This window comes from Dermacentor variabilis, unplaced genomic scaffold (genome assembly GCF_050947875.1).
Source record: "Dermacentor variabilis isolate Ectoservices unplaced genomic scaffold, ASM5094787v1 scaffold_19, whole genome shotgun sequence".
In the NCBI taxonomy this organism is placed as follows: Eukaryota; Metazoa; Arthropoda; class Arachnida; order Ixodida; family Ixodidae; genus Dermacentor; species Dermacentor variabilis.
This window is the reverse complement of record NW_027460357.1, coordinates 2,397,166-2,421,206: the sequence shown is the minus strand read 5'-3', so window position 1 is coordinate 2,421,206 and position 24,041 is coordinate 2,397,166. Positions and strand designations below refer to the sequence as shown.

General features: G+C 46.6%; 1 protein-coding gene across 4 annotated transcripts in view; it reads right to left on the bottom strand.

The window, feature by feature from the left end:
• LOC142568468 (DNA excision repair protein ERCC-6-like) overlaps nucleotides 1-24,041 on the bottom strand; it is a 595,812-nt gene that overhangs the window by 216,336 nt on the left and 355,435 nt on the right. For all 4 annotated transcript variants that reach the window (XR_012825434.1, XM_075678394.1, XM_075678392.1 and 1 more), the window contains one exon: nucleotides 5,037-5,132. Coding sequence is in view for 3 of the 4 variants with exons in the window: in XM_075678394.1 (XP_075534509.1) it covers nucleotides 5,037-5,132 (96 nt within the window). In the remaining variant the exon portion in view is untranslated. The remainder of the gene's footprint in view (nucleotides 1-5,036; nucleotides 5,133-24,041) is intronic.

Sequence of the window (24,041 nt, the reverse complement as noted above, 5' to 3'; positions counted from 1 at the left end):
CTCTTTCAAAACAGCACCCAGCTGGTTGCGTGATCACCTGCCATTTCGAAACTATGAGCTATAAGCTATCTCGGACGCTACCATACTCCTTCGCCCTGAAGCGTGTTGGAGACAAGTGGACATGCCTTGAGAGCATGGTTAGCCTAACATTGTTGAAAGTGAGCTACTTTCCTCGCAGCTTCTGAAATCCGTGCATGGAGCTCGCTCATCTTGGCGCTCAAATCTTCAGCGAGGTTAGACTAGAGCAGCGCTTCCATGCATATAGTTTGGTCATGCTACCATGCTTCAGAATTTAGCGTGTGCTTTCTCTTACCACAACCGTGTCTGAAGTGTTCGTTGTTACAGATGGCGCTTTTGAAGATGTTTGTTATATCAAACATTCAGAAATGTTAAAATGTACGGCATTATTTTCATCTGTTATTCGATCTAAACTGTATACTCGGTCAGTACAGTGGTCATCGCTTCCTACAGACTGGAAAATGGTGAGGGCGGTGCCAGTCCATAAATCAGGTAACGCAGTATGTCCCGAGAACTACCGACTCATCTCATTAACTAGCATTCCATGCAAACTCTTAGAACACATAATATATTCTCACCTCATCGATTTCCTGGAAAGAAACTCGTTCTTCCATCCATCTCAACACGGTTTTAGAAAAACGTTTTCATACAATACTCAACTTCTTTGTTTCACTAACAATTTGTTTGCCTTAGATCAAGGATTTGATATTGACTGCATATGTTTAGATTTTGCCAAAGCTTTTGACACGGTACGTCATAACCTACTTACCCATAAACTTAATCAGCTTAATATTGACCCAAATGTGTTGTCTTGGATTAAGGAGTTTCTTTCTAATCGACCTCAATATGTCACAACCAATAACTATTCATCTGCTTTTTCAACAGTTACATCCGGAGTGCCACAAGGCTCCGTCTTGGGGCCTTTACTCTTCTTGATTTATATTAATGATCTCCCTAACTGTGTAACGTCATCATCAATTAATCTGTTTGCAGACAATTGCGTAATATAGTGAAATATCACTAACCCTGATGATTCAGATAAACTACAAGGAGATCTTAACAATGTATCACTCTGGTCTAAGAAATGGCTCATGAAACTGAACGCTAGCAAGTGTAAATCGATGCGCATATCACGTACAGCCAGTAATAGCAAGCAGTGCCGATACGTACTGAATGACACTTCATTAGCGACCGCTAACGCTCATAAATATCTTGGCCTTCCCATAACTAATGATCTTTCATAGCATATGCACACTAATTATATTACTGCTAATGCTAATCACATGTTAGGATATATTCGTCGTAACTTTTCTATCGTCCCTACCTCAATAAAATTGACGCTCTACAACACCCTAGTCCGCTCAAAACTTGAATACGCATCTGCCATTCAGGATAACAATCAAGCATCACTAAACGTAAACCTTGAAGCAATTCAAAATCGAGCAGCTCGCTTTATTTTATCTAACTATTCCCGACATTTCAGTGTTACATGTATGAAAAAAACCCTGAATGTGCCAGATCATTCAGTACGCCGCAAATGTGCTCGTCTTTGCCTATTCCACAAGGTTTATCACTCTAACCACGTGCTCAAGAATCAACTTATCACCCCCCCTTTCTATGTTTTATCCCATTCTGACCACAGATATAAAGTTGCCGTCCCATCCTCCCAAACGAACGAGTATCATGATTCTTTTTTACCCCGCAAAAGTGTCGACTGGAACCACGTTCCTGCTTCCATCATTCAGATCACAGATATATCTTCATTCAAAACAGCAGTCTACCACGCTATCACTTAACATTGTCTGCATACCTTTGTCTGCATATTGCATTGCTTTGTTATGTACCACTCCTTTCTGTAGTGCCTTAGGGCCTTGAAAGTATGTATAATAAATAAATAAATAAATAAATAAATATCTGGATGCAGTTTCAATAAGCAGCGTAGGAAAATTGTAAATGCAAAAAAATGCATTCGTTATAACTGATACCTCATTCTGGGATAGTGTCACGCCGCGGCATTGTTCAAGTCGGCGAAGCGCCGATCAACAAGTGCCAAAAGGGAGTAGGAACTGGTGAGAAAGACGGGTATTGCCGGCCACTCAGGCAAGCAGCCGAAAATGTCGAAGGCAGGTTTACAGATTATTATTATTTTGGGGGAGCATAACCTTGAGGCCCTGAGAGCCTTTTGTAGGAATCGCTGTGCATTCTCTAAAGCAGTGATTTGGGCTTGTTGGTAAGACATCGTGAGGCTTATAGCGCGTGAAAAAGACAAGGACAAAAGGGAGACGTGACACACACAGGCGCTGCACACACATAGCGCCTGTGTGTGTCACATCTCCCTTTCGCCCTTGTCTTTTTCACATGCTATAAGCCTCACGGTGCATTCTCTGCCTCGCGCAAGCATAGAGAAGCTTGCTAAGACGGGAGGGGTTGCTAATACCCAGGCTCAAGTGGTGTCTGTGTGCAATCCCATGTCCACGAATTGCTGACAGCGTATGTGTGTCAGAGGGTTTGGTGTCATATGGCCGGCTGCCGTCGCTTCTGTGTTTGCCAACGGACAATAGAGGTCCGCCACGAACTCAAGAATGTGCGGGTGTGTCTGTGTGGTGCAATGCAAGTGCACAACCTATTGGCGGCGAGGAGTTACAGAGTCGCCATCTATCGGAAGCGCTTCGCTGGCGTAGTATGAGGGATCACGCGGCGCACTCCTCATAGGTTTTGCTGTCAGTGCTCACTGAAAACACCACATGCGAGCTCTCCCGGACATTTCTGTAAGTACTTTCGAAACGAGGGAAGTTGTTTACTGTCTACATAATAATCTTGGGCAAACTGAAAGCACACAATCGTTTACAGACGCTATCTCTTTACCGAATACATACAGTGAACGCCACTGCGCGCGGTCGCCGCGATGGAGTCTCCCGAACCGGCTTCTTGCGTGAAAGGTAGGTAAACGCTGAGAGCAAACTATGTGAAATATGTTCTTATAGTGTTTGTATAACTAAATGGAGTGTAATAGAAAGAAGCCTCAATGCAGCGATTGCGCAGATTCGCAGCGACCGACTGCGCGTCTGCATGCTTGTCCGCGCACTGTTTCGCTTTCTCCGCGCGCGCGTTCTCGCACCGTGCCATGAGCTTTATGCCGCAGAATATGAGCATTTGACAGTATACAAGCAACCATTGTTGCGTGGGAGCTATCAGAGCTGTAAAAAAATAATTTCACTGTAGAGACTTCAACGCCTACGGGGACTGTGATGTCCCGTCGCGACGATTCAATCTTTTTTTTTTTCTTCTAAATTCTTTGACCTTTCAATATTATTTCTCGAGTTGCGTCGCACTGTATGTTTATCGGTGTTCTAGGCGTGCAATTTCCCGCTGCTCCTTTTTTGTAATCCAGTGCATTAATTCAAAACACAAACATGACCATATGCCATGCTTTTTTTAAATGTGCTTCTTACCGCTGCCTTTCCACTCCACCGAACTTGCAAGTATCTGTAACATCGACAAGTTGATAGACCAAACCGTCATGACATTATAGTCGTGCAGCAGACTCGGGCGAGCGTCTCAGTGCGCGTCTTCAGAACATCGCAGACCGGGCGCCGTAGCAGAAATCTTCCTCGCGTCTGTGCTTGCTGCATACCCGAGTTGTAGCCGATGACTGTTTGCCGGTTTTATGTTTAGCGAGCCAAGCTTCACACAACTTCTTGTCCTGCGGCTACGTGTGAATAAGGCTGACACCGGCCTCTGTTACGTGCGTCCGGCCCTGTGGCACCGAGCAGTAGCCTACCATGTTGCGCGCCTTCAAAGGCAGCCGTTACCTATTGTAGTGCGTCCAAGCGTTGTAAAGGAGACACTCGAAGCGGGAAAATTTCGCCACTAAATGAAGACCGCAGCATACGAGGGAATTCAAACTTGTTTTCAGCTCGCTTCGGCGCTCCCGAAGCAGCCGACGAGGCCACTATGTCCACGTCATCCCTCCTAGCACGTCACGCCGACGGTGGCGCCAGCTTTTCCAGTGGTGGAGCTCGAGGCCAATAACAGTGGGGGGCGGGGAATCACCCGTTCCCTTACCCCTAATTAAAAGGGGCACGGCCAAGACTTTGGGAGGGGTCGTTATACAATTGAGTGAACTCGATTGGATCGTCACCAATATTTGCCATTCCATGACCAAGGGAACAAGGGAACTAGGGAAAGGAAAAGTTATTTAAATGCAGGTTTTGAACCAAGATAGGCAGTCTAAAAGCTAAACCTATAATCTGCTGAGAAGCAGTCAAGGGGCTAGTGCTGTCCAGTATCGCTTGGGCCAACTAGCCACGTCTGAACTCCGAGCGACTAGTTGACGTACAAGACGACAAACCAACATCTGCAACGAAGCTCATGGTAGTTCCCCTCAAGTTAGCTCAACCTGCTTGAGGAAAGTCGTCAGATCTAGACTCCCGGGAAGCCCAGCCCAGCAATAGCATCAACTGCCACGAGATTGGCTCGCCAGCGTTCTTCAGGAAAGCTCTGCCGTCGACTCCACAACTTATGGAACTCTGTTTTAGTGGACCTCTGTTAAGTGCATCCTTGTGTAGTGTTAGTTTTTATGTCCACTGTTAATTGCTTGTTGTATTTCTTTTGTCATCATCACTGATATATATTAAGTGCATGTGTGTTAGTGTTCTTGTGTTTTTGTTTTTGTTTTAATTTGCGCATTGTTGTCAGTCGATAAATACATATATATAATTTTTCGACTCCAACTGCTTCACCATGTTTGCTTGAGTATGAAACGACCAACCAGCTTGTATACCCTTTCGACGGCGCATGGGTGACAAGCCGTGACAGACAGTATAAGTGGGTTTGACGGAAGTAATGAAAGCAGCCTGCTCTCTTGCTTTGCAATGATGCCATGCAATGATGTGGTCACTGCCATTTGTTGGGCGTGTTGGTAAACTGAAAGCATACCTAGCGCCAGCAAACAAGGACGGAAGGGACACGACAACACAATGCGCCACACACCAGTGCACAGGGATAAAAGCGTGTACCTGAAGCCTTCCAACCAGGATGCTGGCAACGTCGGCTGAATCAAGGTACTGCTGGTACAGCGCCCGTTGATGGTCCGTGAAGCGGCAGAACAGCACCTGCGCAACAATTTTTCTCTGCACTCAGCTGAGACCAGGGACAAAAAATGCCTCACTAGCTGCAGAACATGCCAAAAACCAGAGTGCATTTTAGAGAAAATGTGGTGTAGCTGCTCACAATGTGTAGAAAATGTGTAGTCGTGTAGTGTGTAGTGTGTGTGTAGTGTGTGAAAATGTATAGTGTGTGTAGTCGTACTTGCCTTTTGGTCTGCGCCCTAGACAACTGTACCATATGTTGTCTGAATAAACTCTTTGACTCTTTGAAACTCTTTGACTATTAGTTTGACTGTCTTGATGATGGCTATAGACATCTTGCATAATGCCAACAACCCTGTGTGCACAGAAGTGCGGGCGAGCACAGGACAAGCATAGAAAGCTTGTGGGCCACAGGGGTTCTGCTGCAGGTCTCATTGTGTTTGCTACAGTGGTCTCACATACACAGAGCGTGTTCGCTGCATAATATGCCATTGCAAATGCAAGCTTCGTTTCGCACAACAGGATAGGTAGAATATATTTTGACATGTTCTCAGGCTTGCATCACGAAGGCATCACTGACTATTACAGTGCAACAACAATGACAAAAAAGGCCTTGAGTGCAGGATCTATAACTTTCGTCGTGCCTTACATTCTTCCTAATTCCATCTTAGCAAATTACAGACAAGAGAAGTGCGTTATGCTGCGATATCTTATGTGCTGGTGTAGCAATCCAGCGCCATCATTTAGCATGCACTATCGAAGTGGTTTCACAAGCAGTGGAGTACTCGACTACACTATCAGGTCGGCTTGTCTCAGCCACTAATGCCCATCGTATCATCCTTGGCTCAAGAAACGGGACTGTTCTTGTCTATATGCAGCTTTAGATGAGCGGCATACAGCTTATGATGGCGCTGTAGCTCATAAATGTGAAATACGCAAGAATGGTCAGCACAGCTTGTAGCAGAACATGCATGGCCCATACACTTTGTATGTGTGTCGTTCCTTCGGTCGCCCTCACGTTGTGGGAGCACCCGCTCCCATTTCCTCCCGTGTACTTGCATCATCCCATTCGCACGTGGCAGACGGGTTGAGCCGGCGTAGACAAGAGAGAGAGGCACTACGCGCCCTCCCTTTTTCTGTCGTTCTTGTGACGTGCGTACCCCTCTCCCCCATTCGGGTCGCGGAAAAGGGAAACTTATCCGGCGGGCGAGGAGGACTTCCCCTCGCAAAAAGGTAAAAAGGCATAAAAGCGTGCCACCGGGGGAGACTCGCTCTCTTGGGACGCCAGACAACTGCACCGCCTGGACAAAATCACCTGCCTGAACCCGTGAGTGACCTCATTTGCCTGACCAACCCAGGCAACGAGGCAAGCCTATTTAGTACCATTACTGAGAGGACGTCCCTCTGCGAGTGTTCGTTATTGCTGGTAGCAATAAACGTTATTACAGTTGACGCCGCTGGTTGCCTTATTCGTTCAAACTCGACATAGCCGCGATTCCCACGCTATGGGTTGGGAGTACCACGAAGCGACTGCGTGGGGCTAGATCCGGAGCTCGCCTTCAGCCCTAGAACGACAGAAAGCTGAGCTAGTTGGTAAGGATTCATTATGCAAAAAAAGCCTTAGCTGCACGCAGAGTGGAACCCCCACAACCTCTACCCTTCAGGATAGTGGCGGAAACACAATGTGTGCACAAGGTTGTCGGCACTGGTGCAGTCTAATTGGGAAGCAGTTTGCCAGCCAGATGCCAGCCAGGTTAAGTCCAATGTTGAAGGACTGAACCAATCTGCACTGACACAAGTTATGGAGGTTGAAGAGATTGTGCACTCATGTTATGCCTTCATGATATAGGCAGGCAAGTAGAATCTGTAGAATGTTCAGTTCAGTTCAGTTTATTATTCTTTAAATACAATGAATTGGTAAGAGACAATATACAGATGAGGGTCCCAAAGTCAAAGACTGCAACGGGACCCTCGGTTAATAATAACAATGTAGAGATGTATTCAAGAAGAGCAAGCTAACTAAAAGAAACACACACAATCGCGAAAATACAACATAGAAAAGAAGATCAATGAAAACAAATTGAATGTGTACAAGCCTAAAGTGCAAAACAAAAAACTGTCAATACACACAATTGACAAATGTAGTGTAATGAATGACGTACACTTAGTTACACATATAAAACAGCTTAACGGCATGACTAAATGTATGAAAGGATGAAGATTTAATGCTGACGGGTAAACCATTCCACAGTATTATAGCAGCGAATGAAGATGTCATTTTTCCATAATTAGAATGAACCATAGGTAGTAGAAAATTGGAGTTACGCGCAAACCTGGTATTATTGTTATTGATGAGGTGCCTGGAATCGATGAATTGGTATGAGAGGTGTTTAGTAAGTAATTTATGAAACATAATTATTAGATGATAGTTGAACAAGTTCGTTACAACAAGGATGTTATTTTCACGAAGTAGTAGAGTAGCACTCGTGAAAAACCCACTGTTAGTGGTAATGCATATTGCTTGGTTTTGTAAGTGCCGAATAGACGAGATATGACAGTTATATGTGTTTCCCCAGGAAACAATACCAGAATTAATGACTGTGAATGAAGGCAAAGTATAAAGCTAATAAAGCGTTTTTAGAGAAATATGTTCTTGACTTGATTAATGATCTAATATCGAAGGCACACTTTTGCTTAATAATGAAGGCAATGTGTTGAGAAAACTTAAGGTTAGAATCTGATTTGATGCCCAAAAATGATACTACACAGTCAGAGATGGGAATGTGATGACCATCTAGAGTTATCTCAGGCAATCGAGGTAGTATTCTTTGGCTAGAACGGAAAATCATAAATTGAGTTTTTGAAGGATTGATAGTTAAATGATTGGACGAACACCAAGCAATATATGGTCAAGCTCATTGTTTAGTTCAAGAATTAAGGTAGTTAAATAATTGTCACACATTGATGAAGTGGTATCGTCTGCTAAAACCCAAATGCGATTACCGACTGGCGGGAACAACCTAAGCCTTATCTGCACATGCTAAAAAGAATCCAGTGCCAACCAATCAGTCATGGACATGTGCAGGTAACTACACATGTCTATGACAACCTGAAGACAATCCAAGACAACCTGCAGCTACCTGAAGGTTGCAAAATCAAATGCTGGGACAGCTGGCACCAAGATAAATGTAAACAAGCTATAGGCATGGGAGCAACCAGCGTGCACTTGGTATAGTTGGCCCATTTAAGTGTTGCCAGCTTGGAAATATATAATTACGTTTACTGAAGAGCTCTAGTGGTATTCTCAAGTGATAGCATGCAGGGATATGATTACTTTTGCAAGATTTCATGCAACTCGGCACGGGACATGCACTGGGCCAACCTCGCTATTTGCCGCCAGCACAACAAACAACCACCGATGCGTCCGATGCCAAGGCATGAAATCACATGTAAGTGATTGTATGCGTGAAAGTGATTGCTCAACTATACGTGCTCACAGAGGTCACATTGGTCATTTGCATCGATGAGTTGGTGTTGAGTGGTCATATTCGACAAGACACAGAAAAAAGGTATACAATTTCCATGCTGACCCACTTGGGCTTCAATTTCAGCAAGTTGTTTCAGCTGATGGTGCTGTCTTCTTCCCCTCTAAGGAAAGAGCTGGGGCTGCAGAAGGTGTATGAAAATGCATGCCACCTGTGACCAGCTAGAATTTTCACATGAAAAACATGAGAGCAATAATCGAATGTATGCATGGTTATACAGACCAGGCTCGCCATTACTCAACCAGGGCATGCCATTAACATCCACTGCCTACACACAAAAAGCACACGCCAAAAGACGCACCACTGGTGGCTAAGTGCATTCGAGAAAGGAGGCAGATGTCCACCATGGATTTCTCCATCGTTGCTCATGCTTCTCTGTTTGATTCAAGCATTTGGAATGAAATAAGTGACACTTGTCACATGCGTGTAGTAGCTAAAGCTTCAAGGCATGACAAAGAACAATTCTTGCATGGTGGGGTGCTCAAATACCTGCCAAAACTTGCCAGCAACAAGATTCTATTCGATCAGTCTCGCGAGGCCTCATGAGCAGGAGCAATATCAGCAATGAATCGCAGCCGTTCGGTGGGAAATTTCTTGTTATCAAGCTTTCTTTAGTCATCCCGGTGTTTGTGGCACCTGATCATGCTTACATGGGCAAACGATGACGTTGATGATGGCCTGCCCATGTTTTGGTTCAGTTTTATGCATTGCTGTATGCGGCTTAGAGCTTAGGTTTGAAATGTCGTTTGCTACCTTTACTGTTTGCTACTTCCTTACTCTGCTGCTCTTACTAGAGTGCACGACTGTACAAGTGCATCGCGTTGTGTGTTAAAGGTTCTGAAGCTTGCAAGGACTGCTCTTGTTAGTCCTATGCAGCCCATTAAGTTGTTGCTGTCACACAGTTCATGTTTATGGATCTACCTTTTGCTAGGCTTCGTGCATGTTGAACGGTTGCTAGTTTCTTCATGCCGAACTGGTTCATTTTTATTAAATACAAGGTTTTCCCTTGCCTCATTTGTTTGAAGTTTGTTATTTTCGGACAATCATGTACAGATTATTTGTGGAAGCTGGCGAAAAGGAAAATAAATACCTGACAAAGCGCCAGCTACACATAAGCACAAACACTCCATGAGAATAACAAAAAGAGAACTGTCCATAAAATGGCAATTCATAGTTTGAAAAGTTAAAAAAGTAGTGAAAACCACATATAACTGCAAGGATACACAATATATGTAAAAAACAAGAAGAATAGGGTTAACCAAGGGGCCCGATTTTTATTAGTCGTATCATAAGAAACCAACAAACACTGACACCAAGGACAACATAGGGGAAATTACATGTGCTTAATAACTGAAATAAAGAAATGATAAATTAATGGAAATTAAAGAGAATGAAAAAACAACTTGCCACAGGAGGGGAACAATCGCACAACCTTCACATTTCACGTGCGATGCTCTACCAATTGAGCAGTACTCCCCAAGATCTTCGAAGCCATTATTGAACTTTCAATCCAAGCATTCCAATGTAGTAAAAAACAGAATTGCCATCTCGTGCCTTAAAGGGACCCTGAAACGCTTTTGACGATTTTCTACAAACGTACTGAGTCGTTAGAGTAGGTCCTTCTGATCATTAATTGACACATCTAAGTGCCCCGCGTAAAGCGTGTAATTTATTATAAGGCTTTAAAAATGCACATCACTGCCGATCGCAGCACAGTGCTCGGCGGAATTTTAAGCCGCCCCCACCCATATGACCGAAATCACCCATACAACGTCAGTGGGGCGAGCTATCCGATTGGCTGACAAGGGCGCGTGATCGATAATTTTTCCAACTTTATAGTAAACAAATGATCTTCATAATAGTTGGAATGTTAGCTAATTTGTTTTTATGAAAAGAAAGTAACATAAAGAGAATGCACAAGAATAATTTTTCAGTACACTTGAGCACTTCCGGCACACAGCAAGTGTCGTCTGCTTGTGTTACAACGTACTCCATTTTGACGAGAGCTCCGCGGTCAGAATCGGTCTCAGTCTTTTCGCGACCACTATGATTCGACTTTGTTGCCTTGTGGAGTGCAAACGTAGCGAGTGGCAATGTGTCAAGCTGCGACATCGTGTCCCTCTGCAAGGCAGCGTACGAGCGAACTGGCTGCTGGGCATCGGACTGCCGCTATCCGATCGGCGCCAGGATTTGCGCGTTTGTGGCCGTCACTTTACACCGGAAGATTACTAACGCAATAGCGTTTCGCGAGTTCGGTATTAGGGCAAACGCAAGCGCAAGGGGACAGAGTTTGGCTGCTTGACTGTGCCGTAACAGGATGACCCATGAGATGAGCAGAAGGGCAAATGTGAATGGTCTGCACGGTGCAGCCACCTGGTAGCACAGTGCTCAACCATACACAGTAGCAGCAACGAAGTGTATTCTTCTTTGTTGCTGGTGTGTATTTTTCGCAGGAGTGTAATCATCAACACATTGTTTTTATAAATGTTTAAAATGTTTTACACTTGGTTACAGCAATATTAGCGCTGTGTTTGGCTGGTTAAGCGCTGCGCCAACAAGTGTATGGACCGTGCAGACCGATCAGGCCGCTCACGTACGTCTACGCTAAAGTTCCTTCATCAGCTTGAGTTTATGCCTCCAGTCATTTGCCGAAATGACCAGCTTGCCTGTGGTTACCGCTAGTGTGTGGTTAACGGAATACCAGACATGTTCGGCGCTACGACAGAATGCTCGCAACGCACGCTACTTCGATAGCTCACGCTTGGGGTCGACGGCCAAGCGGCTAGCGGAGAGGTCTCGCGCACGAGACGCGCGGGCGGGGGCGGGCTCCAAAACAACCGGAAGTGGACGATGTGACGTCGCATCGTGACGCTGAACCAGTGAAGGCGGAGCTTAGCCCCGCTCGCTCGGCGAACGAGTTGAGGAGGAAAAGCATGGCTAGGGAGGAGGGTAACTTCTAATCGCTTGTAGCTCCATTAATACGTAACGCTTCACTTAAATTGTGGTGCGAGTGTTCTACTTAAGCTGAACCCTACGCGTCTACAAAATTTGTCCGAACCGTTTCAGGGGCCCTTTAAGCCTTCCCTCACCAGATCCTGCATGCACAAAATGAGCGCCGGTTTTAATGCACAGGTCCGGTGTCTATTAGAAGCAGGTTATCCTAGCATAGCAGTGGCCACTGTGGCTGAACGCCTCAAGAAGTCGGTTTCGAAGGGGACGGATGTGATTACAGAAAGCAGTAATAGCAAAAAAAAGCACAAGTAGCACAAGCACAAGTAGTAGAAACAGACAGGACAACGCTGGTCCGGAAAAGGATTTGCTGGTACCGAAATGAGAACCTGAGTGTGTGGCTGCATTTTCCCGTGACATGGGCAGGCGAGTATTGCGGTGAAGCTGCCGCAGTGGGCAGCTCTTGATTGCACGTGCCTCATGCGTTTTCTTGCTTACATAGGATCTAGCGGATGCGAACGGACACGTATCATACGATCGCAGCTTGCCAAAGTACTGAACGCTGGTGCCGAAAAATTGTGTATTGCAGGAACGTATGAACCGGTAACAAATGAGCGTAACTCTATTCAGTAATTTTTTATGTTCTCGAGTGCAAACGTTGGCGCCGGGAAAATGTACGTAACGGGAACATATCAATGTGGTTCTACTCTATACAGATGCATGTCGCAGCCGATCCTGCTAAGCTGCATGCCTTGCACCATCTAGTTTTGCACAAAACAATTACTAATTACTACAATTTCTTCTATCACAAAAGAGCAACTTGACAAATTAACAAACAACTAGAACAGCCCAATGGACGTCTTTAAACCACGACGGCACTCTCTGTCTTGTCGAATGCCTTGGCTCTGGAACATTCATTTCAACTGGTGTACTGTGGGAATTTAGGTGCCTTCTCGCACCTCGTCCCCCAGCTCACGCGTTGTGCTTAGCTCGATCTCCGGGAACCGCCACCGTAATGGCAACATGGCAGACACAGCATGCGCACCGGAGCTACCGCTCCGCGCAAACCGTGCTTCTCCCTCCTGGGATCGAGCCACCGTGACAGCAAGCGTCACCGGGACGTGCCCTGATTTACCTCCCAAGTGGGGGCCCCCGGGCGCCCTCTCCACCCGAGCTCTCTTTCACTGAGCAGTTCATTGCCGTGACAGATGCTCACAGAGCTGTAACAAGGTGGTTACGTGGAAACTTTGCTACACGAATTTTTGGTCTCGCACTTGGTGGACTGCTGTCTGGTTAGCCCTGACACAGTGGGCATGTGCACTCAATCGGTCTGGCAGTGAACCTTAGCCTGCAAGTGCCGCACTGTGCTGTACCTTGGGTGAATAAACCTGTGCTTCTTGGCAATCTGACTCTGGAGCCTTCCCTACACCGTGTCAGAGAGTTGACTAACACTGGCATAGTGCCTTTCTGCGTTGCGAAATGGGGGAGTGTCATGCCCTTTCCTGACCGTCACTCGTAGGGCAACCCACTGTAGGCAACCCCTGTACAAACCCATCTCCACAGTCCCAACACATGCCAGGGTTTTCTAGCTGTCACTCGCCAAGCAACATTACTGCTTCACGTGAACAGCTTCTTGCAACAGTAGACAGTGTAACTGGTTGGGTGCAGGGCGCTAACATATTCCAGTTCCAGGTGTGGCCATCATTAAATTTGTAAGTGTCCTGACCACATTGATCAATGCTGGTGAATGGGCTTGAGTACCTCAATGTGCACTTAGGCACGTGACCTGGCAACCTGACTCGTGCTGGTGGACCTGTTATTAATAAAGAATGCTTTGCAGCTCATCGACAGTCAGTGAAGACTGTCGACTTGCGTACTGCTTTTCTGTTACTCACAGCAGATGGCTTCCATCTCTGCCTGCGCGTCTAAGAAAAACTGGTCACTCGGCGCTCCTACAAGATCCAGTTTAGTTCTTGGGTGATGGCCATGCAGAAGGACTGCAGGCTTCAATCCTGTGGTGGCATGCGTCATGAAATGGTACACTCCAAGATATTCGATGATGGCTTCATTCATAGGCTAACGTTCTCAGGTACAAACTTGAACATACTCTTTGAGTATCCGGCTAAATCTTTCGACTTGGCCATTAGTTTGCAAGTGATAGACAGCCGGATACGCATGGACGATGCCGCATTCCTTGAGAAAACTATCAGACTCGCATCCTCTCAACTGACGGTGTAACATTCGCGGTGCTGGTCTCATTCTACGTTGGGGCCTGCAGATAAGATTGCCACGCTTGCCGCGATTTCTTTTCTTTGTTGCCACCCTCTGATTGGCTACTTAGTGCGCAAAAAGTGCATCGCTGAAGGAATAAATGTGATGGTCTTCATGACGCTGCCTGGGTCGTCCGTTCCTTGGGCCGGGGTCATCCTGCCGCCCTCGGCGTCTAGCCGCCAAATACATAACAGCTGGTGGCTGTGGACAGAGGATGGAGCGCACATCGGCAGTAGCCTTGGCGTCCGGTTTGGTGAGAGCACGGCTTACTTGACTTCACTGGGAGCATTAGCAATGTTTACTTGGTAGTCGAGGCATTTTGACTCTGCTAACTATAAGCAGTACGTGTAAGAGTGGCACTTGTTATCATCAGTCATGAACCTCGCATCATTAACGAAACCCAACCAAGTGTTGCTTGCTGAAGAGTTAGGTATCCCAGTACAGAAGTTGATGTGCAAGCCTGTATTATTGAAACAATATCCAAATGCGGAGCGAACGACAATGAAGTCGAGGAATGTTGGAAGGCAATTTCCCAACAGCTAAAAGAACGAGAGGTAGAACAGAAGTTAAAAGAGATGCAGCTGCATAGCCTTGAACAAACTGACAGTTTCAACATGTGCGGACACATGCAACCTTTTAAGGCTAGAAGTGACATCACTTTGTACCTCGTCAACTTTGAGAGTACATGTACTAGAATAGCACTTGCAGAAGAGACCTGGTCACAACGCCTACTGACATTGCTTCCAAACGAAGCAGCAGACGTAATCACGAGATGCCAGATGAAGATGCGCGTGACCACAATAAAGTAAAGCTTCAGCTGAGGCGAAGGTACAGCTTGTGTATAGAAGCCTTAAGGATGAATCTTCAAGGGGAGTATGGCAGCGCGATTCAAAGACGGGACAAGAGAAGACACAAAGGGACACACACAGCGCTAACTTCCAACACTGTTTATTGTCGAAAACCAGGTCGTACTTATACACTCAGACCACATGAGTCACAGGCACGTGAACAGATTAACAATCAGAGCGATACATTTTGTGATATGCTAAGCCATGCGCAAAAATTTCAGAGTAATAGTATCGGAGAAAGGCACATGGCAGAAATCTATTGTAGTCTATTTATTAGACAAGCTTAACCTACTCGAGATTAAAGATCCGTTCATCGCGAAAAATACCGAGGAAGTGTTAGCCTTTGTAGAGGCCAACTGTAACGTGGGACTAAAGGCCTTCTCAGCAGATGTTAAGGACCTGTATTATTCTTTGCCACAGGATGAATTGTTAAGTTGTGTTCAATCATCTATAAATGAATTTGGGGCAGTAAGATTTAGTACGAAGGCGGGCACAACCGTTGAATATTTTTTAGAACTTTTAGACTTGTACATGAAGTCAACATTTGTGCAAAGAAATGACATTGCGTACCTTCAAAAACAAGGGGTCTGTATAGGATCCTGCTTAGCGCCTGTTTTAAGCAACCTGTACTTAGCCAAGCTAGACAGAGACCTGTGCTCACGCATCAATGATACAAAAGTTGTTAAAATATTTCAATTTGTTGATGATTTTTTGGTGTTTGTGAATGTTCAACCAGACAACTTTGACACAGAGTGTTCAGCTATTAGTAATATTATACGCGAGTGCCTTTGTCCTCTAGAAGTTACGTTCGAAGTGCCTAGAGAACAAAAGATCAAATTTCTGGATATTAAATTTACCTTCGGTGATGAACTAACTTGCTGGTGTTACAGTCCCCGGACAAATAAACCGTTGTTGTCATATCATTCAGCCCATTCTAAACTGGTAAAAAGAGGAATTGCGAAAATGTGTTTCACTAACGCACTAACTAAATCATGCCATCATTGCACTGACGAAGCCTTCACACAGCAAGCCATGCGGCTACATGAAACAGGCTATCCCAATCATGTACTGACATCAGTTGCAGAGGGAATACTTCGGCAAGTGCAGCAATCAGGGACTGCTGAACGAGCGGAAAGAGATAGTAACCGAGAGAAAAAAAGACCAACAGTGATACCTTATATCCACCGGTTGTCGCACAACCTAAAGAAAATTGCCCGCCGAGGTAACACTGATGTGGTTTTTTCAGCACCCAACAAACTAATCAGCCTGTGCAGGAAAACAAGACCAGAAAAAAAAGGAAGTGCCCCTAGCTGCCAAGTTAAGCACAGGAAGAAGTTCAGAGAATGTAAGGCTTCAATTATATATCGTATACCCTTATCGTGCGGGAAGTATTACGTCGGACAGTCGGGCAGATGCATTAATGATAGACTGCGCGAACACAAAAATAAAGTCGACAAACTTGTATCAGATGGGTTTCTCTCCCTTCATTGTAAGCAACATAAGTGCTCCCCTCTCTTCGAATCAACAATCATTACCAGTAGAAACAAGTGCGAACTCACTAGACTTATAATAGAAGCCGAGCAGATTGATGCCCTAGGGGATTCATGTATCTGCAAACCATCATTGGCTCTCTCTGAAAAAGAACTTAAATTTTTGCGCATGGCTTAGCATATCACAAAATGTATCGCTCTGATTGTTAATCTGTTCACGTGCCTGTGACTCATGTGGTCTGAGTGTATAAGTACGACCAGGTTTTCGACAATAAACAGTGTTGGAAGTTAGCGCTGTGTGTGTCCCTTTGTGTCTTCTCTTGTCCCGTCTTTGAATCGCGCTACCATACTCCCCTTGAAGATGCATTACCAACAAGCCCACATTGCAACCCTCGTTAAGGATGAAGTTTCGTAATATGAGATGTAGTCAAGGGGAGTCATTCTCAGAATTTGCCTATAAATCCATGAACTTGTTGGAAGAATGGCTTAAAGGTGCCAACGCATACGAGAACAAGATACGTCTGATTGAAGCATTTGCACTAGAGCAACTTTAGGAGTCTATTCCAGGGCAAATGCGCTTGTGGATTCAGGAAAAGCCAAGTGTAGAGACATTGCAAACCGCAGCTAGTTTGGCTGACAAATACTGTTCCTGCAGAATGGAAAGTTCGGAAGAACTGCGAAAGAAACCGTCGGGAGTATTCAAGAACCTATACCCACATGCTCTCCCATCAATGGCGTCATTATCAGTGCACAGGCAAAACGGGAGAGCATGTAGAAGTTTGTGTATGCCTTTTAATAAAGTTAGTTGTGAGTTCAGCGTTGTCCTGTGTGTTTCCTACCTTCTGTCTCTGTTGTCTCATGCTGCCCCTTCAAGATGTTCTACCAGTAGCAACTCACCCAAATGTCGTCGATTCTTCATACCTCGTCTTTCATTGAAAGTTGCTTTGTCTGGTGGAAACAGTGCCGATTCATAGAAATAAGTGATCTGATCACCTGTCGGAAGTCCCAAGGATCACCTGGATTACAATTTTATGACTGTAAGTGGACTTTTGGATGCTTTATGGCCACTTTTATGTCGACCACGTCTCCCATCTAGCTAAGGGTAACGCTAGCGTTGAACAAACGCGGCAGCTCAGCGGCAGCCGAAGCCCCTGGCGCCCGCTTTGGAACCCCGCTGTGGAGGCACGATGACCATGGAGGGTACAGAAATTACCCCCGAAGAATTGAAAACAGCGGATTGGATCACGAAAGTGGGAAAACATGTCAAGGAGCTGCAGGACCTTGCGAGAGGTGAATGGCGAGAAAGCCAAAACAACGGCAAGCGGGCGGAACGCGTAACCGCGTTCGGGGAACGCAAGAAGGCGGCAGCGGCGAACGCCGCGTATAAGAAGCTGGGGCAGAAGATTGTGGAGCATTCAATTGTGTCGCACCTCCCGCGATTACCAGCGAACGACTACAAGATCATCCTTCAGCCAAATAACGGGCTTGCGCTCGCAAAAGTTCCGACTACCAGGCTGAGTGCGGCGGTGCGCATGGCAGCGCAAATTCCATGGGTTAAGGGGCAAGAAAAGGACGTGCTGATTGTTAACGACAAGCAAGGCACCCTGATTTGCAGCACCCCAGACATGGACACTGTCTGGAAGGTGATTAAGATTAAGTCTATGAAGATCGAAGACAAGGACTACAAAGTCACGGCGTACCTTGCGCCGTACGAAGACAACGGGCGGAGTGTGGTGTACAGCATCGACCCGAGATTAACAATGGAGGAACTGACAGAGGCGTTCGGTAACCCGATGAACCCACCGATACTTGGCGTTAGGAAGATGGGCAACTCCACCTCGGCAATCGTCACCTTCAAAAACGAGACAGTGCCGAGGTGGATGTACTGTTATGGCGTACCTCTGAAGTGTGTGCTCTACAAGAAACGCTATGAGGTGTGCTACCAATGTGGTGAGCTAGGACACAGATCGGACGTATGTGTCAGCAAACAAGTTCAATGTTGGGGATGCGGAATGACGTCTCCACCTGGAGGATCACGCATGTGAGCCCAAGTGTAAGTTGTGCAGCAAAGGTCATTTGACAGCGGACCGGAAATGCAAGGAAGCTTTCAGGACCCCTTATACGATAAAGAAGAGGCAATGGGAGGCCAAGCTGTGCTTGGAGGAGGAAGCGTGGAAGGCGAAGGAGGCCGAAGTAGGAAGGAGCAGATGGGAAAAGAATCAAGGCAGGTCCAGGAGTCCGCCAAGACAGCGGAGCACGTCGAGAGGGAGGTCGGATTCCTTTCCGCGACTGCTGCAACGGCAGGAAGGGGAGAAGCAAGAGAAGGTCGGGCCCGGGAATGCGGGGACCTCCGGCAGCGCTGTCGTCAACAATCCAGCAAGATCCACGTCGGCGAACAGAAAGGTGGGTTGGGCAGGCAGGGCCTCCAAGGATAAACGCGATGAGGAAATGTTTCAGATTAAGGAAGAGAATCGCATGCTTAAAGAACAGCTAGCGGCGATGAATAGGCAAATCGAGGAGCTTAAAATAGCCCTTAAGCCTAATACAACACCTTTTAAACAACCGCAAGTGTCGCAAAAGCGAAATATAGAGGGATCAGAGGAGGAGATAGCGTCTCCGCCCCCTGCTAAAAAGAGGGCGAAGGAAATGGAGAACCCCATGATAGATAAGGACATAGAGACAGTGATAGACATTAAAATAGCGAAACTGGAGGAAAAATTTGAGACCAAATCTGGTCAGGACGATGAATGGCACAAGGCCATCGAGGAACACATGTTGGGGATGTTCCAAAATTTGACACAGCAGTTGCATCAGCGAGATAACAATATCACAGAGCAACTGCATCAGAGGGATAATAAACTCACTGAAGAACTTAAGGCAGAACTTGCAAAGAGGGACTGGGCCTATGAACAGCTCACCCAGCAAGTATTAGGAAATCAGATTAATCGGCTAGTTGACAGTGATGGCTCACAGATCCAGTAAAAACACCGTTTGGCAATGGAACTGTAGAGGATTCACACGCAAGCGTGCGGTCCTACAGGAATTCCTGAGGAACGAGGATCGACCGGAACTAATAGCACTTCAGGAATTCGGCAGAAAGGCAAAATTGTTGGAGTATAAATCGTATGTAGGCGAAGGCGAAAGCACACAGGTGGCCACCCTAATCACGCGAAATGTCACAGCAGTGCAGCATGACACCGGGAGTGCACAAATCGACCGCATTCTCGTAGAACTGATACCGCGAAGAAAGAGAGACGGTAGCTTGTTTGTATTAAATTAGATGCCCCGATCTCCCTAGCTGAGGTCAGAGCGGAGATTAATCGGCTAAGGACTAAGTCAGCGGCAGGGCCGGACAGAGTGAGCAACATTATGCTTCGTAATTTAGACGACAGCTCAATCGCCAATCTCGCAACGTACATGCAGGAGTGCTGGAGGAGTGGAAACTTGCCAACCTCATTTTCATACCCAAGCCGGGTAAAAAGCTGGGCTTCAAGAACCTCAGGCCTATATCGCTCACCTCCTGCATGGGTAAGCTTATGGAGCATGTCGTTCAGACATAGCTCAATAGGTACATGGAGGAAAATGGACTGTATCTGGACACCATGATCGGTTTTCGACCAAAGCTGTCGGCATGTGACGTGATGCAGCTCAAAGACCAAATTATAGACAAGCAAATGCGAGACACGAAAGTGATCGTGGAGTTAGATGTGGCAAAGGCATTCGACAACGTGAGGCACGTGTCCATCTTGGAGAATTTGAACTCACTCAATGTTGGGAAGAGGGTGTACGATTACATCAAGGACTTTCTCACCAACAGGAAAGCCACTCTCAAGATTTATAAAGAACATTGAACTGGGTAACGTGGGGACGCCGCAGGGCTCAGTTTTATCACGTACCCTCTTCAACATTGCAATGTTGAGACTCCCCGAACGATTGGGGGAAATTGAGAATCTAAACCACACCATATACGCGGATGACTTAACACTATGGATAAACAAGGGCAGTTATGGGCAAATCGACAGCTCCCTGCAAATTGCAACTGACATCATCGAAGAGTACCTGAAACTCAAAGAACATAAATGTTCGGCTGATAAGTCGGAAATACTGTTCCTGATGCCCCCCGGAAAATGGCGGCTTCACCAAAAGTGCAAGGCGGGCATCCACCTGTACGTCAACAGCGCAGAAATCTTCGCGGTCAACAGTATCCACGTCCTCAGGCTGAGGATTCAGGCAAACCAGAAAAATTATGAAACGCTTGCTAGGTTAGAAGCCAGTTCAAATCAAACGTGTCGTCTTATCAGACGAATAGCGAACAGGCACGCTGGGATGAAGGAGGCAAATCTCCTGAGGCTAGCGCAAGCCTTCGTAATCAGTAGGATAGTGTACGTGGCACCCTACCTCAAGCTCAGTTCTGTAGAACGAAACAAGCTCGAAATCATTATTAGGAAAAGTGTCAAGGTCGCACTCCGACTTTTCCCGAACACGCCCACCGACAAACTTATGAAGCTAGGTGTGTCGAACACTCTTGAGGAACTGCTTGAGGCTGCCATTACCGTGCAGCATCAGAGGCTACTTGGATCAGGGAGGAAAATGTTAGAGAAATCAGGCTACGAGCCCAAACATGAGCAAGTGCGCTCAAGAGACATACCCAGACAGATCAGGGACAAGATAAAAATACCTCCGCCACCCAGAAACATGAACCCTGCCTTTCACGACAGCAGACGTAAAGACAGGGCAGAGGCATTACAAGCTAGATACACTGGTCGACAGGACGTCCTATGTTGGCGGCGAGGAGTTACGGAGTCGCCATCTATCAGAAGCGCTTCGCTGGCGTAGTACGAGGGATCACGCGGCGCGCTCCTCATAGGTTTTGCTGTCAGCGCTCACTGAAAACACCACGCGCGAGCTCTCTCGGACATTTCTATAAGTACTTTCGAAACGAAAGAAGTTTCTTACTGTCTAAATAATTATCTTGGGCAAACTGAAAGCACACAATCGTTTACAGACGCTATCTCCTTACCGAATACGTACAGTGAACGCCACTGCGCGCGGTCGCCGCGATGGAGTCTCCCGAACCGGCTTCTTGCGTGAAAGGTAGGTAAACGCTGAGAGCAAACTATGTGAAATATGTTCTTATAGTGTTTGTATAACTAAATGGAGCGTAATAGAACGAAGCCTCAATGCAGCGATCGTGCAGATTCGCAGCGACCGACTGCGCGTCTGCATGCTTGTCCGCGCACCGTTTCGCTTTCTCCGCACGAGCGTTTTCGCACCGTGCCATGAGCTTTAGGCCGCAGAATATGAGCATTTGACAGTATACAAGCAACCATTGTTGCGTGGGAGCTATCAGAGCTGTTCAAAAATAATTTCATTGTAGAGACTTCGACGCCTACGGGGACTGTGATGTCTCGTCGCGACGATTCAATCTTTTTTTTTTTCTTATAAATTCTTTGACCTTTCAATATTATTTCTCGAGTTGCGTCGCACTGTATGTTTATCGGTGTTCTAGGCGTGCAATTTCCCGCTGCTCCTTTTTTGTAATCCAGTGCATTAATTCAAAACACAAACATGACCATATGCCATGCTTTTTTTAAATGTGCTTCTTACCGCTGCCTTTCCACTCCACTGAACTTGCGAGTATCTATAGCATCGACAAGTTCATAGACCAAACCGTTATGACATTAGTCGGGCAGCGGACTCGGGCGAGCGTCTCAGTGCGCGTTTTCAGAACATCGCAGACCGGGCGACGTAGCAGAAATCTTCCTCGCGTCTGTGCTTCCTGCATACCCAAGTTGTAGCCGATGACTGTTTGCCAGTTTTATGTTTCGTGAGCCAAGCTTCACGCAGCTTCTTGTCCTGCGGCTACGTGTGAATAATGCTGACACCGGCCTCCGTTACGTGCGTCCGGCCCTGCGGAACCGAGCAGTAGCCTACCATGTTGCGCGCCTTCAAAGGCAGCCACTACCTATTGTAGTGCTTTGAAGCGTTGTAAAGGAGACACTCAAAGCGGGAAAATTTCGCCACTAAATAAGGACCGCAGCGTACGAGGTAATTTAAACTTGTTTTCAGCTCGCTTCGGCGCGCCAGAAGCAGCCGACGCGGCCGCTATGTCCACGTGATCCCTCCTAACACGTCACGCCGACGGTGGCGCCAGCTTTTCCTGTGGTGGAGCTCGAGGCCAATACGGATGCTGCAGAATATGACAGCAAAGCGGCACATGCGGCTGTGGCGGTTAGAGAAGATGGAACACCGGTGGCGTGCTGCACAGTCAGTGGCGTCGAGACGGTTGAAGCTGAGGAAGTAGCCATAGCCTTGGCCGTCAGCCAAAGGGGGGGTAAATGTGGTCATCAGCGACTCCAAAAACATTGTGAGAAATTACGAATCGGGGAGGGTGACGGAGACTGCGATCCGTATATAAAACAGGGAAGGAGGACCCAGGCAGCTTGTTCTGCTCATTTGGGCACCAGCTCACCAGGGACTTAGAGGGAATGAGGATGCTCATTCGGTCGCCCAAGGTCTCACTTACCAGTCGACCCCCGGAAGCTCCCAAATCGCCGGAACTTTAAAAGGAAGAGAGGATATGCGCGCATACCAGGAAATCACAGTACACTACAGAGTAAATCGACAAATTTACCCGGGAGTGGACAGAACGTTCAGTAAGAAAGATGAGGTTATGTGGAGGAAATTACAGATGAGGGTTTTTCCAAACCCCATACTCTACAGCAAGTGGCATCCAGGAGTATTCAGGTCAAAGTGCAAATTCTGCGATGAGGCAGCAAATCTGGTTTACATGGTGTGGACAGGTCCGTCTAAGCATGATAGCTCGCACACTCTAGAATCCTGGGAGGCTTTGCTCCACAGCCCAGACCCCAACGTCTAGGAGGACATCATCGGTCAAGCCCTTGCTCCTGCTGTGTCTCAAGGTATTCCGGCCGATGGCTAGGGACGAAGGGGGAGAAGCATTTCTCTCGTGACGTTCATTGACTGGTGTTTTTAATAACGTTGTTCCTCCTCCTCCTTGTCTTTCATTCTTTACGAAGTTATTCCTCGAAATTTTGAGAACAGCAGCACACAAACAAATGTAATGGGAAAAAAAATTCTGACAGCACTTATCTTTTATGTTAGCTCTTCTCAGACTGAATATTAAAAGTGCTGAACAATAACAGGAGAGTGACCCATGCAAGAGGCTGCATTTCTATCAGAAAGCTTGCCTCAATGCATAGTGTTTGCCACCAGCATTTCCCAGTAAACGTTACGTTTACATAAGCTGCAGTTGCTGGGAAGCATGAAAAGCAGTCAGGGGTTTTTTAATGCTATCGCATTCCACTCTTAAAAGGTGAAGCTTTATTGTCCTCCAAATTTTTTAACCACTTTGGCTCATACAACACATTTTTCAGAGCAATTGTATGTGGTTATCAGTGAAAAAATTTCACCATCAAATAGAAAAAGAGCTGTTTGGGCGGGCTCCACCACTGGAAAAACTGGCGCTGCCGTCGGCACGACATTGTATGAGGGATCACGTGGACACGGCGGCCACATCGACTGCTTCGGAAGTGCCAAAGCAAGCTGAAAACGAAAGTTTAAAGTCCCACCTGCGCTGCGGTTCTGATTAAGGGGGGAGGTCTTCCCGCTTTGGGTGTCTGCTTGACAACACTTGCAAGCACTATAAGAGGTAGTGGCTGCCTTAAGAGGCATCCAACACGGGAGGCTACTGCTTGATGCCGCAGTGCCGGTCGTACACAACGGAGCCCGGTGTCACCCTTCACGTGTACCCGCAGGACAAGAAGCTGCGTGAAGCTTAGATCGTGAAACTTAGAAAGGGCAAGCAGC